The sequence below is a fragment of the Hevea brasiliensis genome, chromosome 16, assembly GCF_030052815.1.
Source record: "Hevea brasiliensis isolate MT/VB/25A 57/8 chromosome 16, ASM3005281v1, whole genome shotgun sequence".
In the NCBI taxonomy this organism is placed as follows: domain Eukaryota; kingdom Viridiplantae; phylum Streptophyta; class Magnoliopsida; order Malpighiales; family Euphorbiaceae; genus Hevea; species Hevea brasiliensis.
The window spans coordinates 54,633,321-54,659,107 of record NC_079508.1 but is presented as its reverse complement, the minus strand read 5'-3'; the positions used below and the strand labels follow the sequence as shown (position 1 = coordinate 54,659,107).

Genomic DNA, 25,787 nt, shown 5'->3' with positions numbered 1-25,787 from the left:
TTTGTGTAAAAGGGAGATGAGAGGTGTGAAGTGTGTGAGTTGAAGGAAATCTTAGAGAAAAATATTGTCTTCTCATATTGTAATCTCTTCCACATATAGTGAAAAGTTTCTTCTACTGTGTGTCTATTTCTATCTTTTTGTTCAACTCTGTTATTGTTGTCAGATATATTTCCTGTATCCAAATAACAAGATCAATTTATATATATCTCCAGTCCTCAACAGTGGTATCAGAGCCAAAGGTTGTAGATATTGTAAACTGATTTCAGTTGGGGAGCAGGTCTGTGTCAATACCATGGCAGCCAAGTATGAGATTGAGAAATTCAACGGGAGTAATTTCTCCCTATGGAAATTGAAGATAAGGGCAATTTTGAGGAAGGACAATTGTTTAGCGGCAATTGAGGACAGACCCACAGGGATAACTGATGACAGATGGAAAGAGATGGATGACAATGCAATTGCTAATCTACATCTAGCAATGGCAGATACAGTTTTATCAAGTGTTGCAGAAAAGAAGACAGCAAAAGAAATTTGGGACATGCTCACCGGATTGTACGAGGCAAAGTCACTTCACAACAAGATCTTCTTAAAGAGGAGACTTTATACTCTTCGAATGAGTGAATCCACATCAATAACGGATCACATCAACAATCTTAATACTTTATTTTCTCAACTTACAGCGTTGGAATATCATATAGCAGAAAATGAACGTGCAGAGCTTCTACTTCAAAGTCTACCCGATTCATATGATCAACTCATCATCAATTTGACAAATAATGTTCTCACGGACTATCTAGTCTTCAATGATGTTGCAGCTGCTGTTTTGGAAGAGGAGTCTAGGCGCAAAAACAAAGAAGATAAATTGTTCACTTCGCAACAAACAGAGCCATTATTGATGATGAGAGGGAGATCAATGGAACATGGTTCTAGTGGGAGTCAAAACCATAGCAGATCGAAGTCACGAAGCAAGAAAAATTTTAAATGCTACCATTGTGGCAAAAGAGGGCATGTGAAAAAGGATTGTTGGCATTATAAGAAGATCAGAGAAAAAGCTCTGAAGCAAAAACTTCTCAAGGATGTGTTGCAAGTACCTTAGATGATGGAGAAATTGCATGCAGTGACAAAGAATAAGTTCTAAAGGTGGAAAACAGCTCACTGATATTTGGATAATGGATACGGGAGCAACTTGGCACATGACTCCACGACGAGACTGGTTTTGCACTTATGAATCTATCTCGGAAGGATCTGTGTTCATGGGAAATGACAATACCTTAAAAATTGCTGGAGTTGGTATTATCAAATTAAAAATGTATGATGGTACTATTCGAACAGTTGAAGGAGTACGACATGTGAAGGGCTTGAAGAAAAATCTATTGTCTCTTGGGCAATTAGATAACCTCGGATATAAGACTCATATTGTAGATGGGGTCTTGAGGGTTGTAAAAGATGCTCTGGTGGTGATGAAGGCAGAAAAGATCACAGCTAATCTATTTGTGCTTTGAGGAGATACATTGCAGAAAGTAGATGCATCAGTTGCAGCAGTTAGCCAAGAATCAGAAACAACAATGATGTGGCATTACAAACTAGGCCATATGTCAGAACGTGGTTTGAAGATTCTTGCTGAACGTAATTTGCTTCCTGGACTCAAATCGGTAAGCTTACCTTTCTGTGAGAAATGTGTTTTAAGCAAGTAGAATAGATTAAAGTTTAATAGATCTACTGCTAGAAGCAAAAACATTCTAGACTTGATTCATTCTGATGTATGGGAATCACCAAAAATATCCTTAGGAGGTGCAAAGTATTTTGTGTCATTCATTGATGATTACTCCAGGAGACTATGGGTGTACCCAATCAAGAAGAAGTCAGATGTGTTTCCAATATTCAAAGACTTCAAGGCACAAGTAGAACTTGAAATTGGGAAAAGGATCAAATGCTTAAGGACAGATAATGGTGGAGAATACACGGATGGTAACTTTCTGGCATTTTGCAAGCAAGAGGGTATTCAAAGGCAATTTACAGTTGCATATACACCTCAGCAAAATGGAATAGCAGAGCGGATGAACAAAACTCTCCTGGAAAGAACAAGAGCTATGTTGAGAACAGCAGGTCTTGCCAAGTCTTTCTGGGCAGAAGCAGTCAAAACTGCCTGTTATGTGATAAATCGGTCACCATCAACTGCAATTGAATTAAAGACGCCAATGGAGATATGGAGCAGTAAGCCAGCAGATTATTCTTCACTAAAAGTATTTGGGTGTCCTGCATATGTAATGTATAATTCTCAAGAAAGAACAAAACTGGATCCGAAATCCAGAAAATGCATATTCTTGGGGTATGTTGATGGTATTAAGGGGTATCGCCTGTGGGATCCCACTGCTCGCAAGGTTGTAGTCAGCAGAGATGTAATATTTGCAGAAAATGAACTGCAAAGTGATCAAGAAAATGACAGCACTTCTGAAGAGACTACTACAGTTCAAATAGAAGAAAAATCTGAAAATTCTTCTGAAACAGAATCAGAGCACGAAGAACAAGAACCAAATGAGGCCAATGATGTTCGACGATCAACACGTCAAACAAGGAAACCAACATGGCACTCAGACTATGTTATGGCAAGCCATGATGCATATTGTCTTCTAACAGAAGATGGAGAGCCATCAACCTTTCAGGAGGCTATAAAGAGCCCATATGCCTCTCTGTGGATGACAGCAATGCAAGAAGAAATGGAAGCTTTACATAGAAATAAGACTTGGGAACTTGTTCCACTCCCACAAGGAAGGAAAGCCATTGGTAATAAGTAGGTCTACAAGATCAAGCGAGATGGTAATGATCAGGTAGAACGATATCGTGCTAGATTGGTGGTTAAAGGGTATGCTCAGAAAGAAAGTATTGACTTCACTGAGATCTTCTCTCCAGTTGTTAGACTTGCTACTATCAGAGTAGTCCTTGCTATGTGTGCTGCATTGGATCTGCATTTAGAACAATTGGATGTAAAGACAGCGTTTCTTCATGGTGAACTTGAAGAAGAGATATACATGCTCCAACCAGAAGGTTTCGAGGAATAAGGAAAAGAAAACTTGGTTTGCAGGTTAACCAAATCTCTATACGGTCAAAAGCAGGCGCCAAGGTGTTGGTATAAGAGATTTGATTCCTTCATTATTAGCCTTGGATACAACAGATTGAATTCAGACCATTGTACGTATTACAAAAGGTTTGGTGATAATGATTTTATCATTCTACTGTTGTACGTGGATGACATGTTAGTAGTAGGCCCCAACAAAGATCAAGTCCAAGAATTGAAGGCACAGTTGGCTAGGGAATTCGATATGAAGGATTTGGGACCAGCAAATAAGATTTTAGGGATGCAAATTAACCGAGACAGAAAAAATAGAAAGATTTGGCTTTCTCAGAAGAATTATCTGAGGAAAGTCTTGCGGCGCTTCAACATGCAAGATTGTAAGCCAATTTCAACCCCACTTTCTATGAATTATAAATTATCCTCAAGTATGTGTCCTAGCAATGAAACAGAGAGGATGGAAATGTCTCGAGTGCCGTATGCATCAGCAGTGGGAAGCCTCATGTATGCAATGATCTGCACAAGGCCAGATATTGCTCAAGCAATTGGCATGGTTAGTCGTTTTATGGCAGATCCTGGTAAAGAGCATTGGAATACTGTTAAGAGGATCCTAAGATATATTAAAGGAACCTCAGATGCTATGTTATGTTTTGGAGGATTAGAATTAATTGTCAGAGGCTATGTTGATTCAGACTTTGCAGGTGATCTTGATAAAAGAAAATCCACTACAGGCTATGTGTTCACACTTGCTGGAGGAGCTGTAAGCTGGCTATCTAAGTTACAGGCTGTTGTAGCTTTGTCTACTACAGAAGCTGAATACATGGCAACTACAGAAGCATGCAAGGAAGCAATTTGGATTCAAAGGTTAATGGAAGAACTCGGGCACACTCAACAGAAAATTTCAGTATATTGTGACAATTAGAGTGCCTTGCACATTGCAAGGAATCCAGCCTTTCATTCAAGGACAAAACACATAGGAGTACAATATCATTTTGTTCGAGAAGTAGTGGAAGAAGGAATTGTGGATATGCAGAAGATTCACACCAAAGACAACCTAGCAGATGTAATGACAAAGCCAGTCAACGATAATAAGTTTAAATGGTGTAGATCCTTCTATGGCCTATTGGAAACATAAGCAGCATGGATTTGGCAAGAGGAGAAAGTTTTTGAAAGCTCACCAAAAGTGACTTTAAGTGGGAGATTGTCAAGGGTAAAGCCACTTTCGGCTGAAAGTTAAAATAATAATGATTATAAATTACAAGTATCGAAGTATGGCGGTATATGCACGTGAAAGGAAGGTAGTGGAAATTGAGTCTGGACCCACATCTTCTTTCCATATCTGATAAGCTTTTGTCCAGCAAATAAATTGCTGTAAAATGGTTGCTTAACCATGTTGAAAACAGAGTGCTATATTAGCTGTATAAGTCGGTTATTTTAGCCACCGTAACCGACTCATATATATATATATAGAACTCTTATATTTGTGTAAAAGGGAGATGAGAGGTGTGAAGTGTGTGAGTTGAAGGAAATCTTAGAGAAAAATATTGTCTTCTCATATTGTAATCTCTTCCACATATAGTGAAAAGTTTCTTCTACTGTGTGTCTATTTCTATCTTTTTGTTCAACTCTGTTATTGTTGTCAGATATATTTCCTGTATCTAAATAACAAGATCAGTTTATATATATCTCCAGTCCTCAACACATTAAAGCTACCTGCTATTAATCAATCTAATGGCTTCTCATCGTGCATTCGTCCTATTTTGTGCTCCTTGTTGCCGTTGTTCCAATCACAACTTTGGCAAAAGAGTACATAGTTGGGGACGAATCAGGGTGGACTGTTGGCTATGATTATCAAGCTTGGGCTCAAGGCAAGGACTTCCAAGTTGGAGACAAACTAGGTAAGATTATTCCTCTTATATTCACTCTTCAATAATTGCATGCTCAATTTGCATTTTTTTTTTTCTTGAAAACTGACTCATGCCTTCAGGTTTGATTAGAGTTTACATGCAAAAATTAACAATATGATAGCATTTTGTGTTAGATTGATTATCTGATTTTCTTCTCTAAATGTTAGATTAGAAACTTAAGCCGATCACTTCGTTGAATTTTGTAGTCTTCCAGTTTCCTGTTGGTGCCCACAATGTGTTTAAGGTGAATGGAACCGCCTTCCAGAACTGCACTGTGCCATCATTAAACGAGGCTTTGACTACTGGAAAAGATACAATTGTCTTAACAACACCTGGAAAAAAAGGGTATATTTGTGGAGTCGGCAAGCACTGCGAGGTTGGTGGCCAAAAACTTGCCATAGTTGTGCAATCTCAAGCTCCCGCTCCAGCTCCAAGCATGGCACCTTCTCCACTCAGCGGTATACCTTACAAGGAAACGGCTGCCAGTAAGATACCATTTATCAACACTCCTCGGTGGTGAATAATTGCAACATCGACTTGAGACTTGGGTCATGCTCTGATTGGGGATTTATCCGAAAAAATGTTTTGCGTCGGTTCATAATGTTTTGGAGATTTTTTTTAATTAGTTTTCGAATTTAAATATTAATTCTCTCTCACTCTTATTTGAATTTATTTATAGATTAACATTATTTTTTATATAATTAATTCTGACTAAAACTCAAATTCAACATTCAGTATAATATAAGTTTTATATTAATTAATTAATTAATAATAAAACATATTTTTATTTATTTCTTAATTATAAAAATAATAAATATTTATTATTAATAAAAAATTACAATTAAATATTATTAACAAAATGATAAAAATAATAATTATAAATAATATATTATTAATAAAATATAATTAATATAAATTCAATTATTCAATAAAAGTAATTAAATTAAAAATAAAAAATTTTAAAATTATTAATTAAAAATCCTATCAAAATAATTAAATTTTATTAATTTAATTTAATTATTCAATTATAACCTAATAATATACCATTCTAATCCTAATTTAGGATACTAAATACTAATGCGCCCAATTATTCATAAAGATGATAAAAAAAAAATCATCAAAAGCTTCTACCTATAGCTTTTGCTAGAAAATTACCGTCAACGCCAAATAAGATAGAACCACGTGTAGTGCAATATTCATTTTATTTTTTCGAAATAATACAATAGTCATTGGGTGGCTATTTTCTGCAAACCTTTCTCATCTCATTGGCAGTGAGGTATCTTACATGACTGACATGATGAATATGATGGCTCTAAATGTTAGCTACAATGTCTTCGTCCACATTTGGGTAAAACCCTATCAGTCTCTAACCTTTGACAAAAAGTCTCCCTGATCTATTTGTGCAGTAACAGTTAGGGAGAGAAAGGACAAATCTCAGGTACTTCTCTCTGTTTGACCCCTGATTTCTGTTTGGTTGCCGAGAAAATTGAGGACCGGAAAAAGTTTTTTTTTTTTCTTAATTTGAGGAACAGAATTTTGAGTTTTGATTCTCATAGATCAGTATTAATATGTTCAGAACTGTGAGAAGCAGAGTGTAATTGATCTCAATTATAAAGAAATGAGAGTGTTTCTTATATTTTATGTTAATTCACGCTTTTTTTTTTGGGATCATGATTTATTACTTTCTTTTTTTTTACTTTTTATATTCAGTTGAAGGTTCTGGATCGTAAAGTGAATGTCCTTCAATAGATTTCAGTTCGCTACTGGACTGTTTTATCGTAATTGGGCTTCTTCAGACTCTTGCTTTGTTCAATTTTCTACAGAGGGTTTGATTAAATTAGAAAACAATGAAGAACAATGAACGTCTCGCCAATTTTGCTTTAGCAGGTTTGCTTTTTTTTTTTTTTTTTTTTTTTTTTGTCAATCTGATAATGTGCTGACTGTAAGTTATTGGTGACGAGTATGCAATGTCTAATCTCCCGATGTTAAGTGGCAGCTATCTGTTTATTCGACTCATCATTGAAAATTTTGGCAAGATTTCTTCTTGTTGCCCTGAAATGGCTGGAAAAAAAAAGGATTCATGTAATGTATAACTGTCCCCAGTTGGTGTTGGGCTGAGTTTAGTTTAGTTGCTTAGCGTTTTTATGTGTTGTGGATGACTGCCATAATTATGTGGGCTTTTTATGGTTGAAGCAGCTGCTACAATTTAGTGTAAATGAGAGATACATATAACTGGATGTAACTGGTTGAAGCAGCGATACATTCTTGACAAATGGATGTAACTGGTTTTGTTTCTTGCATATCAAAAAATCTTTGGTAAATGTAACTCAGGCTATTATATGCATACAAGAAATAGTAAAGAAGGAGATCTATAGTTTGCATACATGAGGTTGAATTCATGAATCTCATGATCATTTAGGGAAGGGGTTTGAGGATATTGGCTTCCTCATTTAATAGCTCTTTGTTGATTATAATGTTTTCAATGTGATAGCTTTGTTTCATAATTATAATCTATGTGATGCTACCTTTCTTTTATCCTGTCGTGTTTGGGAACTTGGTCCTTTGTTCCGTTAGTTGGATACCATATTTATGACCGTAAATGCAGGTTTAACATTGGCACCACTTCTTGTGAAGGTAGACCCGAACTTAAATGTCATCCTGACTGCATGCCTCACAGTCTATGTTGGATGCTACCGATCAGTTAAGCCAACTCCACCTTCAGTAAGTATGACAACAGCATTTTTCATTTTCTCTTGTTAAGCCGATGGATCTAAGTGAAGCTTACTGGAAATTTGTTTTCTTTAATCTTGCAGGAGACGATGTCTAATGAACATGCAATGCGCTTTCCCTTTGTTGGGAGTGCAATGCTATTATCACTGTTCTTACTCTTCAAGTTTCTTTCAAAAGACTTGGTTAATGCTGTGTTGACATGCTACTTTTTTGTGCTTGGAATCATTGCTCTTTCGTATGTTCTTTCTGTATGGGTTATTTTACTAATTACACATTTGATATAAGTCCATTTAAATCTTTTTACTTCCTCATTATTATTATTATTAGTATTATTATTACTTTTTGCAGGGCAACATTGTTACCAGCTATTAAACGTTATTTGCCAAAGCATTGGAATGATGATCTGATTACTTGGCATTTTCCATTTTTCCGCTGTATGTGTTCTTAAGATTTTCTATGTTTCTGTTTTAAGTGTGATTGCTTTGGATTTTAAATTTCGTTCTGTTTCCACTATTGTTGATGGTCCATGAAATTGTGTACTGCATTTTTTTTTTTTTTTTTTTTTTTAAAAAGACAGAGGTGGGGGGGGGGGGGGGGGGTGTGGGTTGGTTGGGGTTGGTGGGGGGAGGAAGAGAATGAGAGAGGAGAGTTAGAAAAGTGGTTTGGTTGAAAAAGAGAAGGGAATTGATTGATGAAGAAAGTAAACAAACATTATAGATGCTACTTTTCTCTTTAATATCTTTCTTCTGTCCCTTTGGCCAAAGCTTTTATATTTCTCTTGCTGAGCATGATTCTCAAATAGTTATATTTTTTTAATGTGATTGCAATGGATTTCTGTTCCTGACCTTGCTTTCCTAAAAGCAATAGTGGCTACTCTTCCTTTGCCAACAAAATTTTTTCCCATAAGAACTTTATCTTTTGTTGCTGTGCAATTTGAAACATGAGGCTAACTGGGGAAAAAAAACCCTTCATAATTGTAATGAATGGATACATGTAACTTCAACCAATTATTTGTGCCTAAAAATTTGGATTTTAACAAGTTAGAATGTTAGATGCATACCCCCATCAAACTTGACTATATTCAGTTTTTTCATCTGTTTTGCTTGTATTTGGAAGATTGTGCCAAAGTACTTGTGTCTTGTTCCAGGTGTTTGAAAAGTGTCTTAGGCATATGAAGATAATGTAAAGAACTGGAGTAACTGGAGCTTTATTTGCCACTCAAACTATCTGACTATTGATTAAGAATTCAATTGGATGAGCCTGACTAGTTTTTCAAATGTTTGCCTCTTGGGTTCTGTGTGCTTGGTTTCTGGTGTCATCTAGTGTTTTCCTGTTATGATTATTGTTTGCATGTTAAAGCATTTAATCAGTCTTCCAAGGTTCATTTTTTATTGGATCTGGTTGACATCTTGCTTGCATTATGCAGAATGATGTTTTTCCTTACACCTTTCTTACACAGCTTTGGAGATCGAGTTTACAAGATCTCAGATTGTTGCTGCAATTCCTGGAACCTTTTTTTGTGCATGGTATGCTGCCCAGAAGCATTGGCTGGCTAACAATATTTTGGGCTTGGCTTTCTGTATTCAGGTCTGCATCTTTAAAGCAAATCTCATATTCTCATTTTTGCTGATGTTTATTTGTAAACAATTGTTTTCTTCTATTTTTTTTGGCTTTAGTTGCTTGGGAAATTATCTCTAGTTTTGAATGTTCTGCATTAGAATTATGCTGCTCGCATCATCCTCATTATCATCTTGATCACATTGTTTATTACCCTGGTAATTTCATGCTTTTCTATCGCCTTCTTCAATGTTTGATGCTTAGATGTTACTTCAACTAGCCATGTATTATATGTGAGCTAGTATTATTAATTAGTTTTGATAGTTCTGCTTGTATATTATTTTGGTCACCATTGTAATTGCAAGATAGTTTGAGGGCTGTTGATAAATTTCTTTCTGCATAGTATATCGCCGTATTAGTGCATGATTTAAGGGATTTCAGTGAGTGCTACTTTGTCCTTAATAGCTGGTTTTTTCTTATAGAGTGTCATCCTCATAAATTGCAATTTTAATCTTCATGCATATGCATGTGAAACGCTTGCGGTGTTGATTGTTGAATAGGGAAAATATTTTCTTAAGTTTCTTTTTTTTTTTAATTTTTTATTACAAGTTTTAAATTTTCTTTTTCTCCTGAGTCAGAAATGTTTAAAATGTGTGTACATGTGAGTGAAGGATTTCTTCTTGTTCTTTTGCAGGGAATTGAAATGCTTTCCCTTGGGTCTTTTAAGACTGGTGTGATCCTCCTGGTAAGAAGTTCCATTCGCTGGTTGTAGGGTTCTTTTTTTATTTATAAAAATTGCAGATAGCTGTTACTTGGCAACCTATATAAATTATGTTTTATTTATTTATTTATTTATTTATTACCAATTTTGATTGTCTGGCCGCTGTGATATGTCATAGTAGGCTATCTTGCAATTCCTTGCATTAGATAAACTCTTCTTAAATGTCCTGGTCTTAAGGTGTTATTGCCCCCAGAACCAGGGCTTGTTGTCTTCCTGCTAATTGAGTTGTGAAATTAGAAGTTATCATTTTGATTTCTCTCTCTTTCTACTAAGTATTCAACATCTTGTGATAATGCAATCATTTTCCCCCCCTTTTAACCCTTTACATTCAAGAATTGAATTGTAACATTGACTGAAATTAATTTACCATAAATTGTCTATTTTGTAGCAAATTATGGAAATGGAATCATTTGTATGTTGGAAGTTGTTTATGGTTTTTTGTTGGAGCATGGTCATTTGCCCAATTTCACAAACCTGCTGATTCAAATTATTAGTATGATAGTGTCCTTATTCTGTTGTTGCTGCCATCACCACCACCACCTCCACTACTGTGCATTTTATCATTTGATTGTTGTCATCTCGAATGATTTCTATAGAATATGTAGCACCACGCTGGCTGCTTCACTGCTTTCATCAGTTTTGTTATGCGCTATCACAACTCCTGGCACCAGGTTACCACCCTTGGCTTCTGATGCTATCATCTTATCACCTTTGCAATCAACAGAACATGTGGCAAAATCCATGGAATTCCAAATGGAAGGGAAAGTCTATTTGTTGCTAATGATGAAGACTTTTAATACCTTTCTTGAAAAATTATGGCATTTTTATTTCTGACTGATATGATCACCAAGGATGTTTACTTTAGCTGCTTCATCTTGAACTTCATTATATTTAAACTAATGCTTGTGTTATCATTTGTTTCTGTGTGTTTCCATTCCAGACACTTGGCAATTGCTTATGACATTTCTTTTTGCCCTACCTATTACAGGCTGGACTTTTTGTATATGATATTTTCTGGGTTTTCTTCACTCCTGTTATGGTTAGTGTTGCAAAATCATTTGATGCTCCTATAAAGGTTAGTTGTTCTACTGGATGAAAAATTTTTCTGGCCTTGCTTTATGTGTTTGTGTGTAAGATGTTGCATGTGTTGATAATGTGGCATTTGATATGGTTTTTTCATATTAGACTAATAATATAACTACTTGTTTCTTCCATAGCTGTTGTTCCCAACAGCAGATGCTACACATCCATTTTCCATGCTTGGGCTTGGTGATATTGTAATTCCTGGTAAGGTTTTCAATTTTCAATTTAATACATCTGCTGTTTGGTGCCATATGAATTAGTTCTCAACATTTTTGAATAAGACAGACTGTTAACTATTGTACATGAATATGAAATTGATCTCTGAATCTTGAGCATGCATTGCAATGCTTGTCAGGTAACTATTATAAAGCAGGGCTCTACCTCTTGTCATTAATTGTTTATATACACATTTCCTTCTCAGGTATTTTTGTAGCTCTGGCATTGCGGTTTGATGTGTCTAGAGGAAAAGACAGCCAGTATTTTAAGAGTGCTTTTGTGGGATATACATTTGGTTTGGTCCTTACAATTGTTGTCATGAACTGGTTCCAAGCGGCACAGGTCACTTGACCTGTTCAATATGATCTCTTAATAAAATAACCCTATGATTGCAATACTCTATAAATTTGATCATCTTATACTAATTTTTGTGCTTTCTTACTAAACTTTCAGCCTGCACTTCTGTATATTGTACCAGCTGTAATAGGATTCTTAGCAGCTCATGTCATATGGAATGGTGAAGTTAAACCGGTTTGTTCAAATGGAACCCTTAAAGATACTTTTTCTGTTTCGGACATTGATTATTGTGTAATTGGTTTCTGTTATGCCAATTATTTATAGTTTTAAGTGGGTCTCCCTTTTCTTAAAAAAAGTTATTTGGTGTCATTTGCAGCTGATGGAATTCAACGAATCCAAGAGTGCTGCTTCGTCTCAAGATAGTAGCGAAACCAACTCTGCCAAAAAGGTTGAATGAATGAAAAATTTGTAGTGCAGGATGGAAATATTGTTGTTTTCTTTGAGGATGAAATCCTGACTAACTTAACTTGTGCAACTTGCACATAGTTGTAACAGATTTTGGAATTAAGGAAAAATAATACAAATTTAGCTTCTCATAGCAGGATCATAATGGGTGTTCTTGGATTTTACTTTTCATTCTCAAAGGCTTCATGATTTACCTAATGAAGTCCTAAAAGCTTGAGTTGAGAGATTTAATTATTTTTGGTAATTGAATCTTTTGTCAACCATGTGCATGGGTTTTTTAAATAATTTTATTGCATGGAAGCAGTGTCCACTTGGCTTGCCAAATGAAATACGTATAGGGAAAGTTCTGAATCTGCAGGGAGTAGAAGAGAGGATAGGAAAATAGGGGATTTTCTTTTGGTATTTGAAAAATTATTTGTAATTAATTATTTTACATTAGGGTCTTGTTCGTTAATAGTTTTTAATGTAGCGTTTAATATTTTGATGTCAAAACATTAACTCTTTTATTTATACTGTTCGGTAGTATAATGTGTGTACTAATATTTATTAATTCATGAAAAGTTATCATTTCTAATGTTTATACTATTATTTAGAGATTGAAAGAGTAATTTATGAAAATTTATCACTTTTAATTGAGTGAGTGTTTTGACTATGGTTAAAAAAATTATACTGCTATTTTTATATTTAATCACTAATCCAATAACTATTTTTATCAAACACTTTTGCTTTAAATTACTGTATAAACAATTAACTATTGATAGTTAATATTTAACCGTTAACAGTTGACAGTTATGAGAATAATTAATATTGCCTAAACCACTTAATAGCTATTAGGTCCTATTTGGTAATAGCCGGTAGTTGTCTTGGTAGCTATTAGCTATTTTATTAGCTGTTAATTATTAAATATTAGCTATTAGTGGTTAATTAATGTAAAAATAATAATAAAATTTTATTATTCATACTCAAAATGCTCCTTCAACCTCTAAAAGCTATAATGGGTAGCTTTTCATGAATTACTTAATGAACCTCTAAATACTAGTATAAAAACTATGTTACTGAACAGTATAAATAATAGTAGTATTTTAACTCTGATCAAAATAATAAACGCTACCTTAAAAGCTGTTGCCGACATGACCTTAGAACAATTAATATTGTCTTATAGGGCTTAGTTTAGTCATTAAGTTAGTTACTAGTTAAAGTAAATATATAAAAGTAAATAACTTTAAATATTTTATCAAGATTTTCATATGGTAATTAATAAAATAATTGAATCATTTAAATTGTAATAAAATATTTTTTAATTTAATTAAATTATCTTTTATTTTACTTAAGTAAAAGAAAAGAGATATTAAAATGAGTTTTAGGAAATTGCGTGAGCAATGAGAATAAATTTGTGCAGTGATAATTGCATTTAAAACGGGGCAAAGATTGTAAAAGGAGTATGGAATATGTTTGGGTGCCCCCCATGTTGCGTGTTTTGTTTTAGAAGATAAAATCGAACAACATAGACTTTCAATTGGACAAGTTTAATTTGATTATGTTAATTTTTAGAAAAAATTTTATCTATTTCATCTAAAATTTTCAAAATTGATATCCATGTAATGTGATTTAAAATGTAATTTAACATATTTTGTAAATTTTAATATCTAATTTATTTTTTGATAAATATATAATTTATATTTTAATTCGTTAATGAAAAGGAATAAATCCTCTAAGTTCAATTAATTACTTAAAGTATTATATTTAAATTGGACAACATTAAATAATTTATTTTCTTTTAAAAAAAGGATTACATGCTCAAATTTAAAAATATTAAATTATTTATTTATTTCTCTAAACCAAATAGCGGGCGCCTGGTACTGTTGGTGGAGGGTGCTGAATTGAAGGTGATAAAACACAAAGAAAGACCCAATTCTCAATTCCCATGATGCGGCCCACGAATACGACGAAGCACTTAAGCCTAATAATAGAGATGAACGTATTTTCCTTGATCTATAAGCTCTTTGATTTGATCTTCTGGGAAAATAAGTATTAAATCATTTAATTAAACAAAGGAAACTTAACTGTAAAAAAAGTTAATTGAAATCAGGATGGAAATGCAACCCAACAAAAAACAGAGAAGAATTCAATTCCCTCTTCGCCTTTCCTGTTTTCACTCCCTATCAAACCCACCCCTCTTGTCTCTTCCCTCTGTGTAGACTTGAGAATTAATTGGATGTAAGGATATATTTAATCAATCACACGAAACCCATATTGGATTTTCTCCTTTTGATAATCATGGCCTAATGGGATTCTCTTTTTGAGCGAATCGAACGCACATACGGAGAAAAACAAGAGAATCCCTGGAAAATTGCCAACCATGGAAGGTAATATTGTATTTCGCAATCTCAGGACCAGTTTAGATAATTGGAGTTATTGTTGTTGGCTAATTTTTGCAGTTTTTCTTTTTTTTTTTTGGGTATATGCATATTGCATTGAGAGCCGTGCTTATTGATTTTGGGTTGGGTTTGTTATTAGAATGTGTAATTGTGTTTTAGAGAATTCGGATGCTATGCTTCAGCTGAATGCGTTGTACCATAAAAATAATTGTTAGAATTTCTAGCCTTGTATGAGTTTAGGGTGTTTAAGTTTTTCTGTTGGAATTAGTGGAAAAGTTTACCATACAGATACAGATGTTTCCCTCTCTTTTCCTTTCTACCTTATCCTGTTAATAGAATTAATGGGCTGTTTTCAGGTCAACGCCTTTCCCAATGGTAATTAATAGGTATCTGAATTTTCCTTCATTTGTTTTTGTTAACGTGTGATGAAACTTTATGTTTTGGGAATGCTAAGTTTTTTTTATTTTATTTTTATTTTTTTTATTATGATAGGACATGTGGTATTACCCTTCAAGTGTTCTTGAAATTTCAATGGAATGCATCAACTACATAATAATGTCATGTCATTAGGGGCTCATATGGCTTTGGCTATGAACCATTTGAATCCATATGAAGAAATGTTGGACACAGTGGCACTGGGGTAAAGTGAAGTGTAAGAGTCGGAACACTATAATTAAGGACATTTGCAGATACTTAGGAATCTCAACTTGTAAAATTCTCTGTATTTTATTTTTCTCTTCATAAATTAAGGATGGTGCACGAAAAGAAGATAAGGGATGGTGGATTGCATATTCAAGGAATTTCTTCTGTCATTAATTCTTTTTTCTAGTGCTTAATGCTTATGCCTACCAACGGAGGATGATTTCTTTGTAATAAAATTCTGATGTTTTGGGGCTTATTTCATTGAATGGATTGGAGAATAGTTTGAGTCAAGAGCTCTTGACCAATTGCAGGGTCGTTCTTGCCAGCCATTTTGATGTAATGTAAATTGACATATGGGACATCTGATCACTTAATCATTGCCAAACACATTTTACCATTTCTGTATTGTTTATTTGCAATCATATTTGGCTAACACGACGGTGGACTTATCTTGGGGATATTTGAAGGCAATTAGTTGTTGTAGTTGTATGTGCTTAAAACAAGTCAAGGCTCCTAAGATCAGGGATTGAGCATGTGACAAGATAATTTGCATATATTCTGATACAAACTATATAAATCTTATTTGAAGCAATATAGAAAAACTAGATTGATACAGCTTATCTCAAAAAATTAATTTAGTTTCCGGATTCAAACAGAAGGTCGCTTTTACACTTCATGCTCTAAATTGAGCTGGTCGTTTTTCCTTTGTACTTTTGGTATTTCTGTTTCTATAAATGTTTGTATGCTTTCTATTTAATGGCATTGATTTTAAAAATTATGCATATTGCAAATTGGTCTAAATGTTATCTTCTGAAAGATGACATGTCATCACTCATATGTTTGTTTTTGTTCTTGGGGACGCAATTTTTAGATTCAAGTGAAGTTCACTCTGAAGAAAATGGAGTATCTCCAGAAAAGAATACCAAAAGGATACTCAAGACGCCAGCCCAGATTATGGCTTTGGAGAAATTTTATAATGGTCCTCGTTCTTTTCTTGATATATTTATGTAGTGCATCCACTGAGGTTAGTCATTATGTTTTTGAAAGGATTTTTTTTTTTCAGAGCACAATTATCCCACAGAGGAAATGAAATCAGAACTTGCAAAGCAGATAAGGTTGACAGAAAAACAAATATCTAGTTGGTTCTGCCACAGAAGGTTGAAAGACAAAAGATTGTCAAAGGATGAAACATTTGACAGAAGACTGTCAAAGGATGATGCATGTGCTAATGGTCGACAGGATTGGTCTAGTGGCCTTATTCAGGATCGTGGGAGTGGTTTATGGCAAGATTCTTGTGGCAGCACTAAACAAGGTGATTATAGGAAAGTTGATCCAAAGGAAGTTGAAAGTCACAGACTTTATGGCCACAGTCTTCCTGCTGCTGATGTCAACTACGATCGTACGAGTCGATACACAGGGAATGTTAATGGCGTGGATGATACATCCTCGGAGAGTAGCTCATCTTTGCAGGATAAGTTATTTTCTCAAAGTGAAGATCCTCATGATGTCAAAACTTCTAGCTACATAACACAGAATGAAGCTAGCAGGCCATCAATTCCCAAGGGTGCCAATAACATGAGGTATAAGCCATCAGGCTATTTGAAAGTGAAGGGTGAAATTGAAAATGCTGCCATTACTGCTGTCAAAAGGCAATTGGGCAAGCACTATAGGGAGGATGGTCCACCACTTGGTGTTGAATTCCAGCCACTTCCTCCTGGAGCGTTTTCATCCTCAAGTAGGGATCCGGTCGATGGTATGTCATCACTTCAGGAGCCTCTTTCTATCTTCTTCCATGAAATTGGTGCATCCAAAAGAGAACGTGTAACAACTGAATTAAATTATTTTTCTTAAGTTCATTTAAAAAAAAAAAAAGCTTTTCTTGGAATTTTAATTAATTTCTTAAGAAAGGAGTCACAATGCTGATATAGGCGTACAGATTTACTGTTTTTAGGCATTTGGTAGTTGAGTGACTATGTATATCACAAGTTGAGTAGAGATACACATTGCTTTTCCTGCAAAACCATCTAAAAGAGTTGCAGAGTTGCATTGATGGTCTTGTTAACATTAACCAGTTATGGATATGTGGAACGGGAAATCTATCTAGCATCTTCAAGTCCAAGCTCAAAAGTTTTATTCCAATCACAATGTCTTCTGATTTTTTTTTTTTTTTGAAAAAAAGCAACAGCGAGCATTTGACGATAAAGAAGATTGATAATGTAAATTTCTGATTTGCCGTTGAGATTTTGATTGATGGGGTCAAATAGAGTCATTACTGCCAGAAAAAAAGCTCTATTTCTAATATTCATCTAAGTTGTTTCCCTAAAGTGGTTGTTTTCAAAGTTTCATCTTTTTCATTTTTGGAGAAGAAAATATTCATCCTTTTGACCTTTAACTGAATGCAACAATATTTTCTTGACCTGGAATTGCTGTGTCTGGCAAATAAGTGGTCTAGTTGTTTCTATATCCATTTGGAGCTGTAAAATTTTTATGTTGTTTCAGGATTCTCAAGATAGATTGGATGTAATTTTGTATTATTCATGGTTTTTCTTCTTTGGAAATATCTTAGCAGCTTTAAAATCTAATTGATGATTTTTCCTTTTTTTTTTTTTAGATTTGGCACTGGATGCTAGACTTTAATTTTGGCTTCTTTTTAATGAACTTTTCTGCTACTCCTTGTGGAAGTATTGAACATTGCCTTGTCTTTGTTCTTTGTTCATAATATAATGTAATTTGTTCTTCTTCTTCTTCTTTTTTTGTCTGTCTAATTTATTTCTCTTAACTACCTTGGCAGGAGCTTTCTGTGTTGGAGATCTTGCCAGGATTCATTCTGCTGATGTTTCTGGAGTTCGTAAGCAATCAAGTATCAGCAGTGTAAGTGGATTTCCTCATTTATGTTTAATGTTTTCGGAGATCCTTTGGAAGTTGAACTGTTAGTGTGAGTATGCAAGGTTATCACATGTTAGAAGGTGCAGAAAGATTGAGAGGGTGGGCTTAGCAAAATATTAATCATATTTAAAGTGTAACAACAAACTCGTTTGAATCAATTTAAATGGTAAGAACTCATATTTTCAAGTAAAAAACAAATTCTTCACAACAGTAGCTGCAAATATCATGAGAATTTGTCTTGCTGAGTAGGATAAATTGTTGTTGTATACACTATGTCCTGGCTAAAGTTTCTAACTAATGTGAATATCATTACACAGCTATCATATTGGCATTGTATTTTGAAAACACCTTAGTGTTATGTTCTGCATGCTTGTGCATGAGTGCATCCCATTGGCCAGCAGAAAATTATGACTGAAATTTTTGTAGCAGTTGCATCGTGCAAACATAACGAGTATATTTGTATTATTTAGGAATTAGTATTTCATTGTTTTAGGGTTTCAAAATCCCAATGTAATCAGGGTTGCTAAACTCTATAAATAGGCCTAGGTTTTCTATTATGTAGGAGATTTGATTATAATGATTATTATTGACAATTAAATGAAGTTTTTCAAAATTTGTTTCTCTTTGTTCTTCAAAATTTATTTCTCTTGATCTCTTTACTCTTTTCTTGTTCTATGTCACATAATGTTTTCTTCATCTTTTGAGATACAAAAGGCTGTGATGGGGTTACATATTTAGATCGGGATTGGGATCATTTTGTAACAGAATGCTGAACAACTCATAGATAGGCAAATTATAAGAGTAGAAATATCATAGAAGATATAAATTTATTTTTAGGCTTAGATGCTGGAGATCCATGATAGAAACATTTGTCTCCATTTGCCTGTCCTTCTTTTCCAATGAGGTCACTACCTGTCTAATGCTGTCATGATTTCACTGCACTATTGCTATGCTTTACAGTCAACTGCCACTAGCAATGGCATCTTCCCTTTTAAGTTTTCACTTCTGCACCACCAGCACTTTCATTTGCAACAACACCTCTGCATTTTGAATCTCTAAAATTAAAGAACAATTCAACTAGCCTTGAACTTTTAAGGGACTTCCCATCCAAATTATGTTTCAGTTATCTTTATTATTATTCAATGTGAACTTTATGGTAGTTCCTTTTCTGCATTCAATTAATAACCTTGCAGAGATATGAAGTATATAGTTCCAAGATGATTTCCCAGGATTCATATATGGAAGGGCCAAACTGTGACCTCAATAATGCATCTGATTCACATGAGAAGAAATCTCGCCACCAATTAAAACAGAAATCGACTTCTTGCAAATTTTCCAATTCTAACCCTGGTGGGAAGTCTGCCACGGATAACTGTGATGATCTTGCTGCTGAAATTTCTATTCATAGCAGCAAAAGAAATTATAAGTTGAGCTCTAAGCATGGTGCTGAAGGCATAATACCAGATACTGTTTCTAACCATCATCATCCTGATGGTGGTAAAGTTATTAGTGAACAGACAGACCCTTGGTTGAATGCCTATGGCAATGGCAGCCCTAACATTGTCCAAAAGAATGATTGTATGTCTAAGCCTTCAAATTTGATCCCTGGGTCCAGTAAATCTCTTGATGCACAGGAGAGAGTTCTATCTACAAGGATGACAAAGGTTTTTCATTGCTTTATACCTTTCGGCTTTGTATTGTATTTGCTTTACACCTTTCTGCTTTTATGCTGTAGCATTTCACAAATGACTGTTCTTATGTTAACTTGTATGTTGGGTATGTGTAGGAAAAGCTTTATGGAGAAAAGAAGGGCACAAAAGAATATCAAGACCCAGTTAGAGTAAGGATGCATCCAACAAATGAAATGACATTGAGTTCATGATGTGGTCAACTTATGTCAATATTTTCTGTACATATAAATTACGTAATATATCTGTACGTATGTACATATAAAACATATGATTGTGCATTTCAATTTTTGACCCCTCTCCGCTTTATGGCTTAATATTGAAGGTTACGAAGCGATTCAGAGCTGAGTTTTCTCAAGAATGCGTGGCAAAAGCAGCATTTCCTAATATGCCCCGAAACACAAATTCAAATAAAGGGTTGGTACATACTTCTGCACTGACTTGTTATTTATGTAAATGCACTCTTCTTTGTGTTATCTCTGTGCATGGGCATGTGCATTTGTGGCACTTGTATTTGTCAAGTGTCAATCCTTCATAGACTTTGATTGATTGTTGAGTAAAACCTATAGTTAATCATCAATTCACCCTTCAAGGAGAATTTGGGAACTTTATCAGCTCTCATGATTATTTAGCCAGCATTTTAATTTCTGAAATAAGTTGGTGGAAAGCTCTGATTTTGTTGGCAGTCACGTGGTTTAGTTCTTTTATTATTATTATTATTATTATTATTATTATTATTATTATTATTTCTTTAAGTTGCAGTAGCTCACATTGTTAAGCCCAGGTACTGATTTGCTAAACATTGGGAGAAATCATCTATTTATTTTGTTTCATCCTCGCACTGAATGGCAGCTGTATGCTTCTCATCATGATCGCTAACTTGAATAGGATTACTATAAGTATTAGAAGAATATGGTCATTGGATTGCATAATCAAGGAAACCATCCTTTAAGCCTTTCTCCTTTGTAGAGGCAGGTGAAGAGAGAAGGGGGATTGAAATGCAAACGTGACCACACATTACCGTAATTCGACTATTTTGGCAAATGTGTAAGCTTGAGTATCTAGAAACTATAACCATTGGCTCTGCTTTCAATGATGTTCAAAAATTCAGAATGTTCAACAGGCAATAAGAGGTTACAGAGTCCTGGAATTATGCTCTACCTCTTCATGAATAATTGTCTTAATTATATTTGGTGCATAGCACTTGTCAATTTTATTTCTATGTCCAAACTGGCTGATCATGTAAGAAGATTTGGTACTATTCCTCCTGTTAGATTGACAAAATATCTGACTACTAGACTCTAATATTTTAGCCTTGCAGAAAATATTCATTAAAAAAGGACCAGATTTATATGTTTGAAATGGGAGATTATCAGACACTCCTTGTGAATTGCACCTTCACTCACACACATGGGATCCATCCCACAATTCACATGGTCCCCACATGTAAATGTTGCAAAGTGCAAGCATTTGTAGAGAAGGGTGCATTATTTTTGTTTACTTACTCACACCAGTATTGACTTCTGGAAATGCAAGGTGTAACTGGTAAGTGTATAGGGTGCATTATTTTGGTTGAGATTGCCTTACGGGTCATCATTATTTGAGTGTTTGGTTGTTGATTGTCCTCAGTGATGAGTTTATCATTCTTTCATCATTGAGTTGTTTTCAAAATTAAAAAAAAAAAAAAGTCTTTTCGTCTCTGCTGCATAGTGATTTTTCAACTTGTCTTGTGCCTGAAATTTTCAACTTATTTTTCGAATCTACCAATACATCCTTGGTTTGTGTATTTCATAGATCTGCCATGGAGAGGCCATCCAGTTTCAGTGAGGATGAAACTGCAAAAACCAATTCTTCTGTGGATTGAGGAGCTGAAAGATGATAGATTGTAGAAAGGTATAATGGGTTCCTGAGATCACCTTCCATTTTCCCCAGACAAAGGTGCTATAATTTTGTACATTTGAAAGAGGATGTGTTTCATATGCTAATAGGAAACCTCTTTAAGAACACTGGAGTGAAGTGTTTAGCTGACTGAGGCAACTAATTGCTGCTGTCGGTTGTGTATACGTTGTACAAATTCTTTTTTATTATGCTTTCTGGAAGAAAATGTACTCTGACGAATTCTGATTGTAAATCTGATCAATTAACCTTGATAGGTAGAAGGCAGTGATGACAAAACAATTATGAATCCATTCTCAGCTTGTCTGTCGTTATTTCAATTATATATTCTTTCAATTGGCTATTCTCTTGACGCTTGGGGATAGTGTTTCTTTTGATTTCCAATCTGATACTTACCTGGAAATTGCTATGAGCCTAAAGTTTCAATCATTGCAAAGATGGCAACATAGCACTGTGTGTGCTTTTCCTCAAAGACTTGTGAAATGTAAAGAGTGAAAATCTGTCCTAATCATCAAGACTGATTCAATAGTTGTAGAATTACTTATGGACAAGTAATCAACAAGGACAGTAGTAATCAATAAACAAATCATCATAAGAAAAAAATAAATAAATGAATTCTATTATTACCTTGTACATTTGCAAAACAATCCAAAATCACTAAAAGAATGATATTAAAAAAAAAAAAAAAAAAAAAACTGAACTTAATTTAAAAATCATCAAAATCAAATGTCCTCCCGGATTTGCATCTTGTGTCGGCACAAAGGACAAATCTTCCTCTTCCTCTTCAGCCACTGTACCACATGTTACCTATGCATACACTCCATGGCTCTTCAGCTCTACCTTCCTCTACCATATCCATCTCCTCTTGACAAACCCCTCCTCCTCCTTTAACATTCCCCTTCTTCAATCCCTTCATACTCTTCGACAAGATTCATCCTAGTTGCGCCATAACCTCAAACTCCACCTCTCTAGCACAACCTTGAAATCTCGATTTGCAGCCCTTTCTCTCTCCCTTGCCAACTCATGTTTCTTCTCTTCCAGCTTCTCCGGCCGCAGCGCATCAGCGTCAAGCTTTCCGTTAAAAGTTCGAAGGTAGAGCAGAGACACCAGTTGCTCACTGTGTAAAGAACCTCTGCTTCTTGTATCGCAATCTGAAGCTCATCCATGGCCGCCATGATCAAAATCAAGAACAGAAATTTAGCTATGGACCCATCTTAGTAATTAGTTCATGGCATTTTTTTTACTTCCAAATTTAATAAACTGCTACTTCACTTCTTCATGTAAAATGCAACTCAATCTTTAATTGCTACTTAGAATGAAATTAATGCAACTTGTAGATTTTTATTTAATTTTAATCATTTCAACATTTTCTTTTCTTGGAAATGTATATTCAACTAATTCATCGTTAAACAAATCTCCAATCTACTCTATTAAACAGAAAATTATCTAATTATAAGAAGTCGTTTAGTACGAGTTAATAAAAATAATTATTACATTCATAACTTTTAATCTCTCAATAATATTATTTAAATATTTAATATTTTTATATACCAACTATTTTCTCAAAACAAATGTTTAAGGAGAAATATTAATTTTTCCTTTTAATTTATCCTTAAGCCTAACAACGACTAACTATAAATACCTAAATCCCTTGAAAACGCAAATGTCCCATGTAGAGATAGACAAATGTTCAATCAATAATGTGAAGGGCAAATCTTATCATATCAAAACAAAGGTCTTAAAGGCCAAGCTTAGCTGTACATGTATGGACCAACTGAAGAAAAGCAGGAAATATAAATAATTAATATGCATTTCAATGCTTGGGAAACTTGGGAGAGCAAAGTTTGTCCTTGTCCCTCTCAACTTACATTGACACATGATCTTTTAAAAGTTGGGCAAGGGTAGGGTGGACTCTTAGCTGAAGGGTACCTTTCAGCTTGAATTTTGACAAGGCATTATTGTGGGTTAGGCAACTGGGAGGACTTTGGATTGGCCCTTTTTGAATATATATTTTCTTTGGTAATAATAATTAGGGGGTGTCAAGGATCGATTCGGTTTCAATTCTTGTTAAAAATTGGAATTGAATTAAATATAGTTAATTTTTTATTTAGTTTTTTAATGTTTTAATTTGATTTTATGATATTTGGATTTGAATTTGATTTAATTTTAATTCTTTAGTTCTAATTTAAATTAATTTAAAATTTTATTTTTTTAATAAAGATGATTCTTCTTAATTTTAATTAAATGCAATTCTCGTATTTGATTTAGGTATCAAAAACGTTGCTCAACCATTAATAATGGTTGAGCTTTTGTATTTGATAGGCAAAGCACATGACCCCCCTATAGGATGGTATATGAAATGTAGGGCCATTAAGGCCAGAAGAAAAAAAAAAGGGGAATGGGGGACCAGAAATTTCTATAGCATGGTAGGTTATGGCTGCTTTTCTTTAAAAGTGAACCTCACAAATGGTGTTAGTCTTAATCAATAGGTTGGAAAGACAAAGTGGTGTTGTTAGGAGCATTATGACCATATGTGAATTCCAAGCCCTCTTGCACATGCCCTTTTAATCCATTCACTTTTCTTTTTTCTTGTGGTATTCCATTTTTTTCAATTCCTACTTCAATTGAGTTCTTTCCTTTTTACCTCATTCATCCCATGTATCATATTTAGTAAAATCGATATACATGTAATTACTCTATTATAACAGATAATCATAATAATATTTATATAAAATTCATCATAATTAATAATTATAATAAAATCACTGTATATATATCAATTTCATATTTTTACTGACATCTTTTCTTTTTACCACCTATTTGCCATTCCCCATTCAATGTGTGCTCTCTTCAATACTCTATTAGTAATTGAAATTATAATAATTTTAATATTGGGTTTTTTTTTTTTATATCCAAATAATGTGAACTAATATTGGTGGAACACACATAAAATATATCTCTTGATAGGCTTTCAAGTATAATATAGGAATTCTAAAACAAAAAAAAAAGTATAGAAAAAAAATTTCCTCTAAAATTAAATTAATTAGTAAATAAATTTATCCAGAGACATTTTTCTTTTATTGCAAATCTTTTAATTTTTGTTGGGGGGTAATTAAAAAAAAAAAAAAACTTTTTATGATTTAGTGCTTTATCATTCAAAGGATAAAAATTTATTTTTCATCAAATAGGTATATTAATAACAAAATTATCTTTATCTCAAAGTTTTTATGAGGCCAATTATTTGTAGACTAATTAAAAATGCTAAATAATTATCAAATAATATAAATATTGCTCAAGTAATTATAATATTTGTATTTATAAGTAATAATACATTTATTGATCATAAATTTATACATAAAATTATTATAATTTAAATTATCCAAAATATAAAGTGAAAATATAAAAATTATTTAAAAAAAATTATATTTTCAATGATTATTTAACATATTAACAAGAGTCATAAATATAATTTTATCAAATAGTTAAAATTTATCAATTAACAAATGAATAATCTGAAAAAATTTATTTACACTTAATTATGCTAATTAGGATTTTTAATATTTGCCTTTTTATGTATAGATGTTATTCTGTAGGGAAGGTTTTGCAAGCGATTGAAACATACATAAAGACCAGAAGAAAATTTCACTTGATTCTTGCCTAAATTATAGGATTCAAATTATTACAATAACATACAATTATTTTTTTTTGAAATAACATACAATAAATTTATTAACACATAAATACAAGATAAGAAAGATGTACTATTGAGTTAGGCCTTGTTTGGTTCAGCATACTATATTTTGTAGGAAATATATTTCTCGAGAAATACACTCGTAAGTAGGGGTGTGCAAACGGTCAGTTCGATTTCGAACCGAACCGAATCAATAAAACCAAAAATCAAAAATAAAAAATTTTAAAAACCGAACCAAACTGATTAATAAGAGAGAACCGAACCAAATAGAACCGATAAATATCGGTTTGGTTTGATTTTAAACTGATCAAATTGAAATTTATAAAATTTCATATTTTTAACATTAAATCTAATTACAAAACATAAAACAAAAAAAAATTAGAAATCAAAACTCAAAAATCTTAAGGTTTGGTTCAGTTTTCTTTGATTTCTGTTCGATTTGATTCGGTTTGATTCAATTTTCTTTGATTTTCTATATATATTAATAATTTCGGTTCGGTTCG

The 25,787-nt window shown here is 33.6% G+C and overlaps 3 protein-coding genes across 11 annotated transcripts; all 3 read left to right on the top strand.

Moving 5' to 3' along the window:
- The first annotated feature begins 4,338 nt into the window (after positions 1 to 4,338).
- On the top strand, positions 4,339 to 5,494 carry LOC131174665 (blue copper protein 1b-like). Its single transcript, XM_058138418.1, has 4 exons — positions 4,339 to 4,365; positions 4,711 to 4,721; positions 4,835 to 4,965; positions 5,181 to 5,494. Exons 1-4 carry the CDS (start codon positions 4,339 to 4,341, stop codon positions 5,492 to 5,494), a joined length of 483 nt encoding a protein of 160 aa, XP_057994401.1.
- A 758-nt stretch (positions 5,495 to 6,252) lies between these two features.
- LOC110634406 (signal peptide peptidase) lies at positions 6,253 to 12,236 on the top strand. The gene is made up of 12 exons (XM_021783388.2): positions 6,253 to 6,412; positions 6,685 to 6,861; positions 7,580 to 7,695; positions 7,788 to 7,939; positions 8,053 to 8,138; positions 9,164 to 9,291; positions 9,956 to 10,006; positions 11,031 to 11,117; positions 11,260 to 11,329; positions 11,547 to 11,683; positions 11,795 to 11,872; positions 12,015 to 12,236. Exons 2-12 carry the CDS (start codon positions 6,822 to 6,824, stop codon positions 12,093 to 12,095), a joined length of 1,026 nt encoding a protein of 341 aa, XP_021639080.2. The 5' UTR covers positions 6,253 to 6,412; positions 6,685 to 6,821; the 3' UTR covers positions 12,096 to 12,236.
- Positions 12,237 to 14,036: 1,800 nt separating this feature from the next.
- On the top strand, positions 14,037 to 21,936 carry LOC110634397 (uncharacterized). Of its 9 annotated transcripts, none has more exons than XM_021783374.2 (9): positions 14,037 to 14,469; positions 15,995 to 16,102; positions 16,187 to 16,876; positions 17,915 to 17,994; positions 19,203 to 19,673; positions 19,796 to 19,849; positions 20,023 to 20,118; positions 20,673 to 20,744; positions 21,492 to 21,936. In XM_021783374.2, exons 1-8 carry the CDS (start codon positions 14,463 to 14,465, stop codon positions 20,721 to 20,723), a joined length of 1,557 nt encoding a protein of 518 aa, XP_021639066.2. In that variant the 5' UTR covers positions 14,037 to 14,462; the 3' UTR covers positions 20,724 to 20,744; positions 21,492 to 21,936. The 9 variants fall into 9 exon arrangements, with proteins under 9 accessions (XP_021639066.2, XP_021639065.2, XP_021639068.2 ...); XM_021783373.2 differs by having other exon boundaries at positions 20,667 to 20,744; XM_021783376.2 differs by lacking the exon at positions 20,673 to 20,744 and having other exon boundaries at positions 19,239 to 19,673; positions 20,023 to 20,114.
- Positions 21,937 to 25,787: the final 3,851 nt, after the last annotated feature.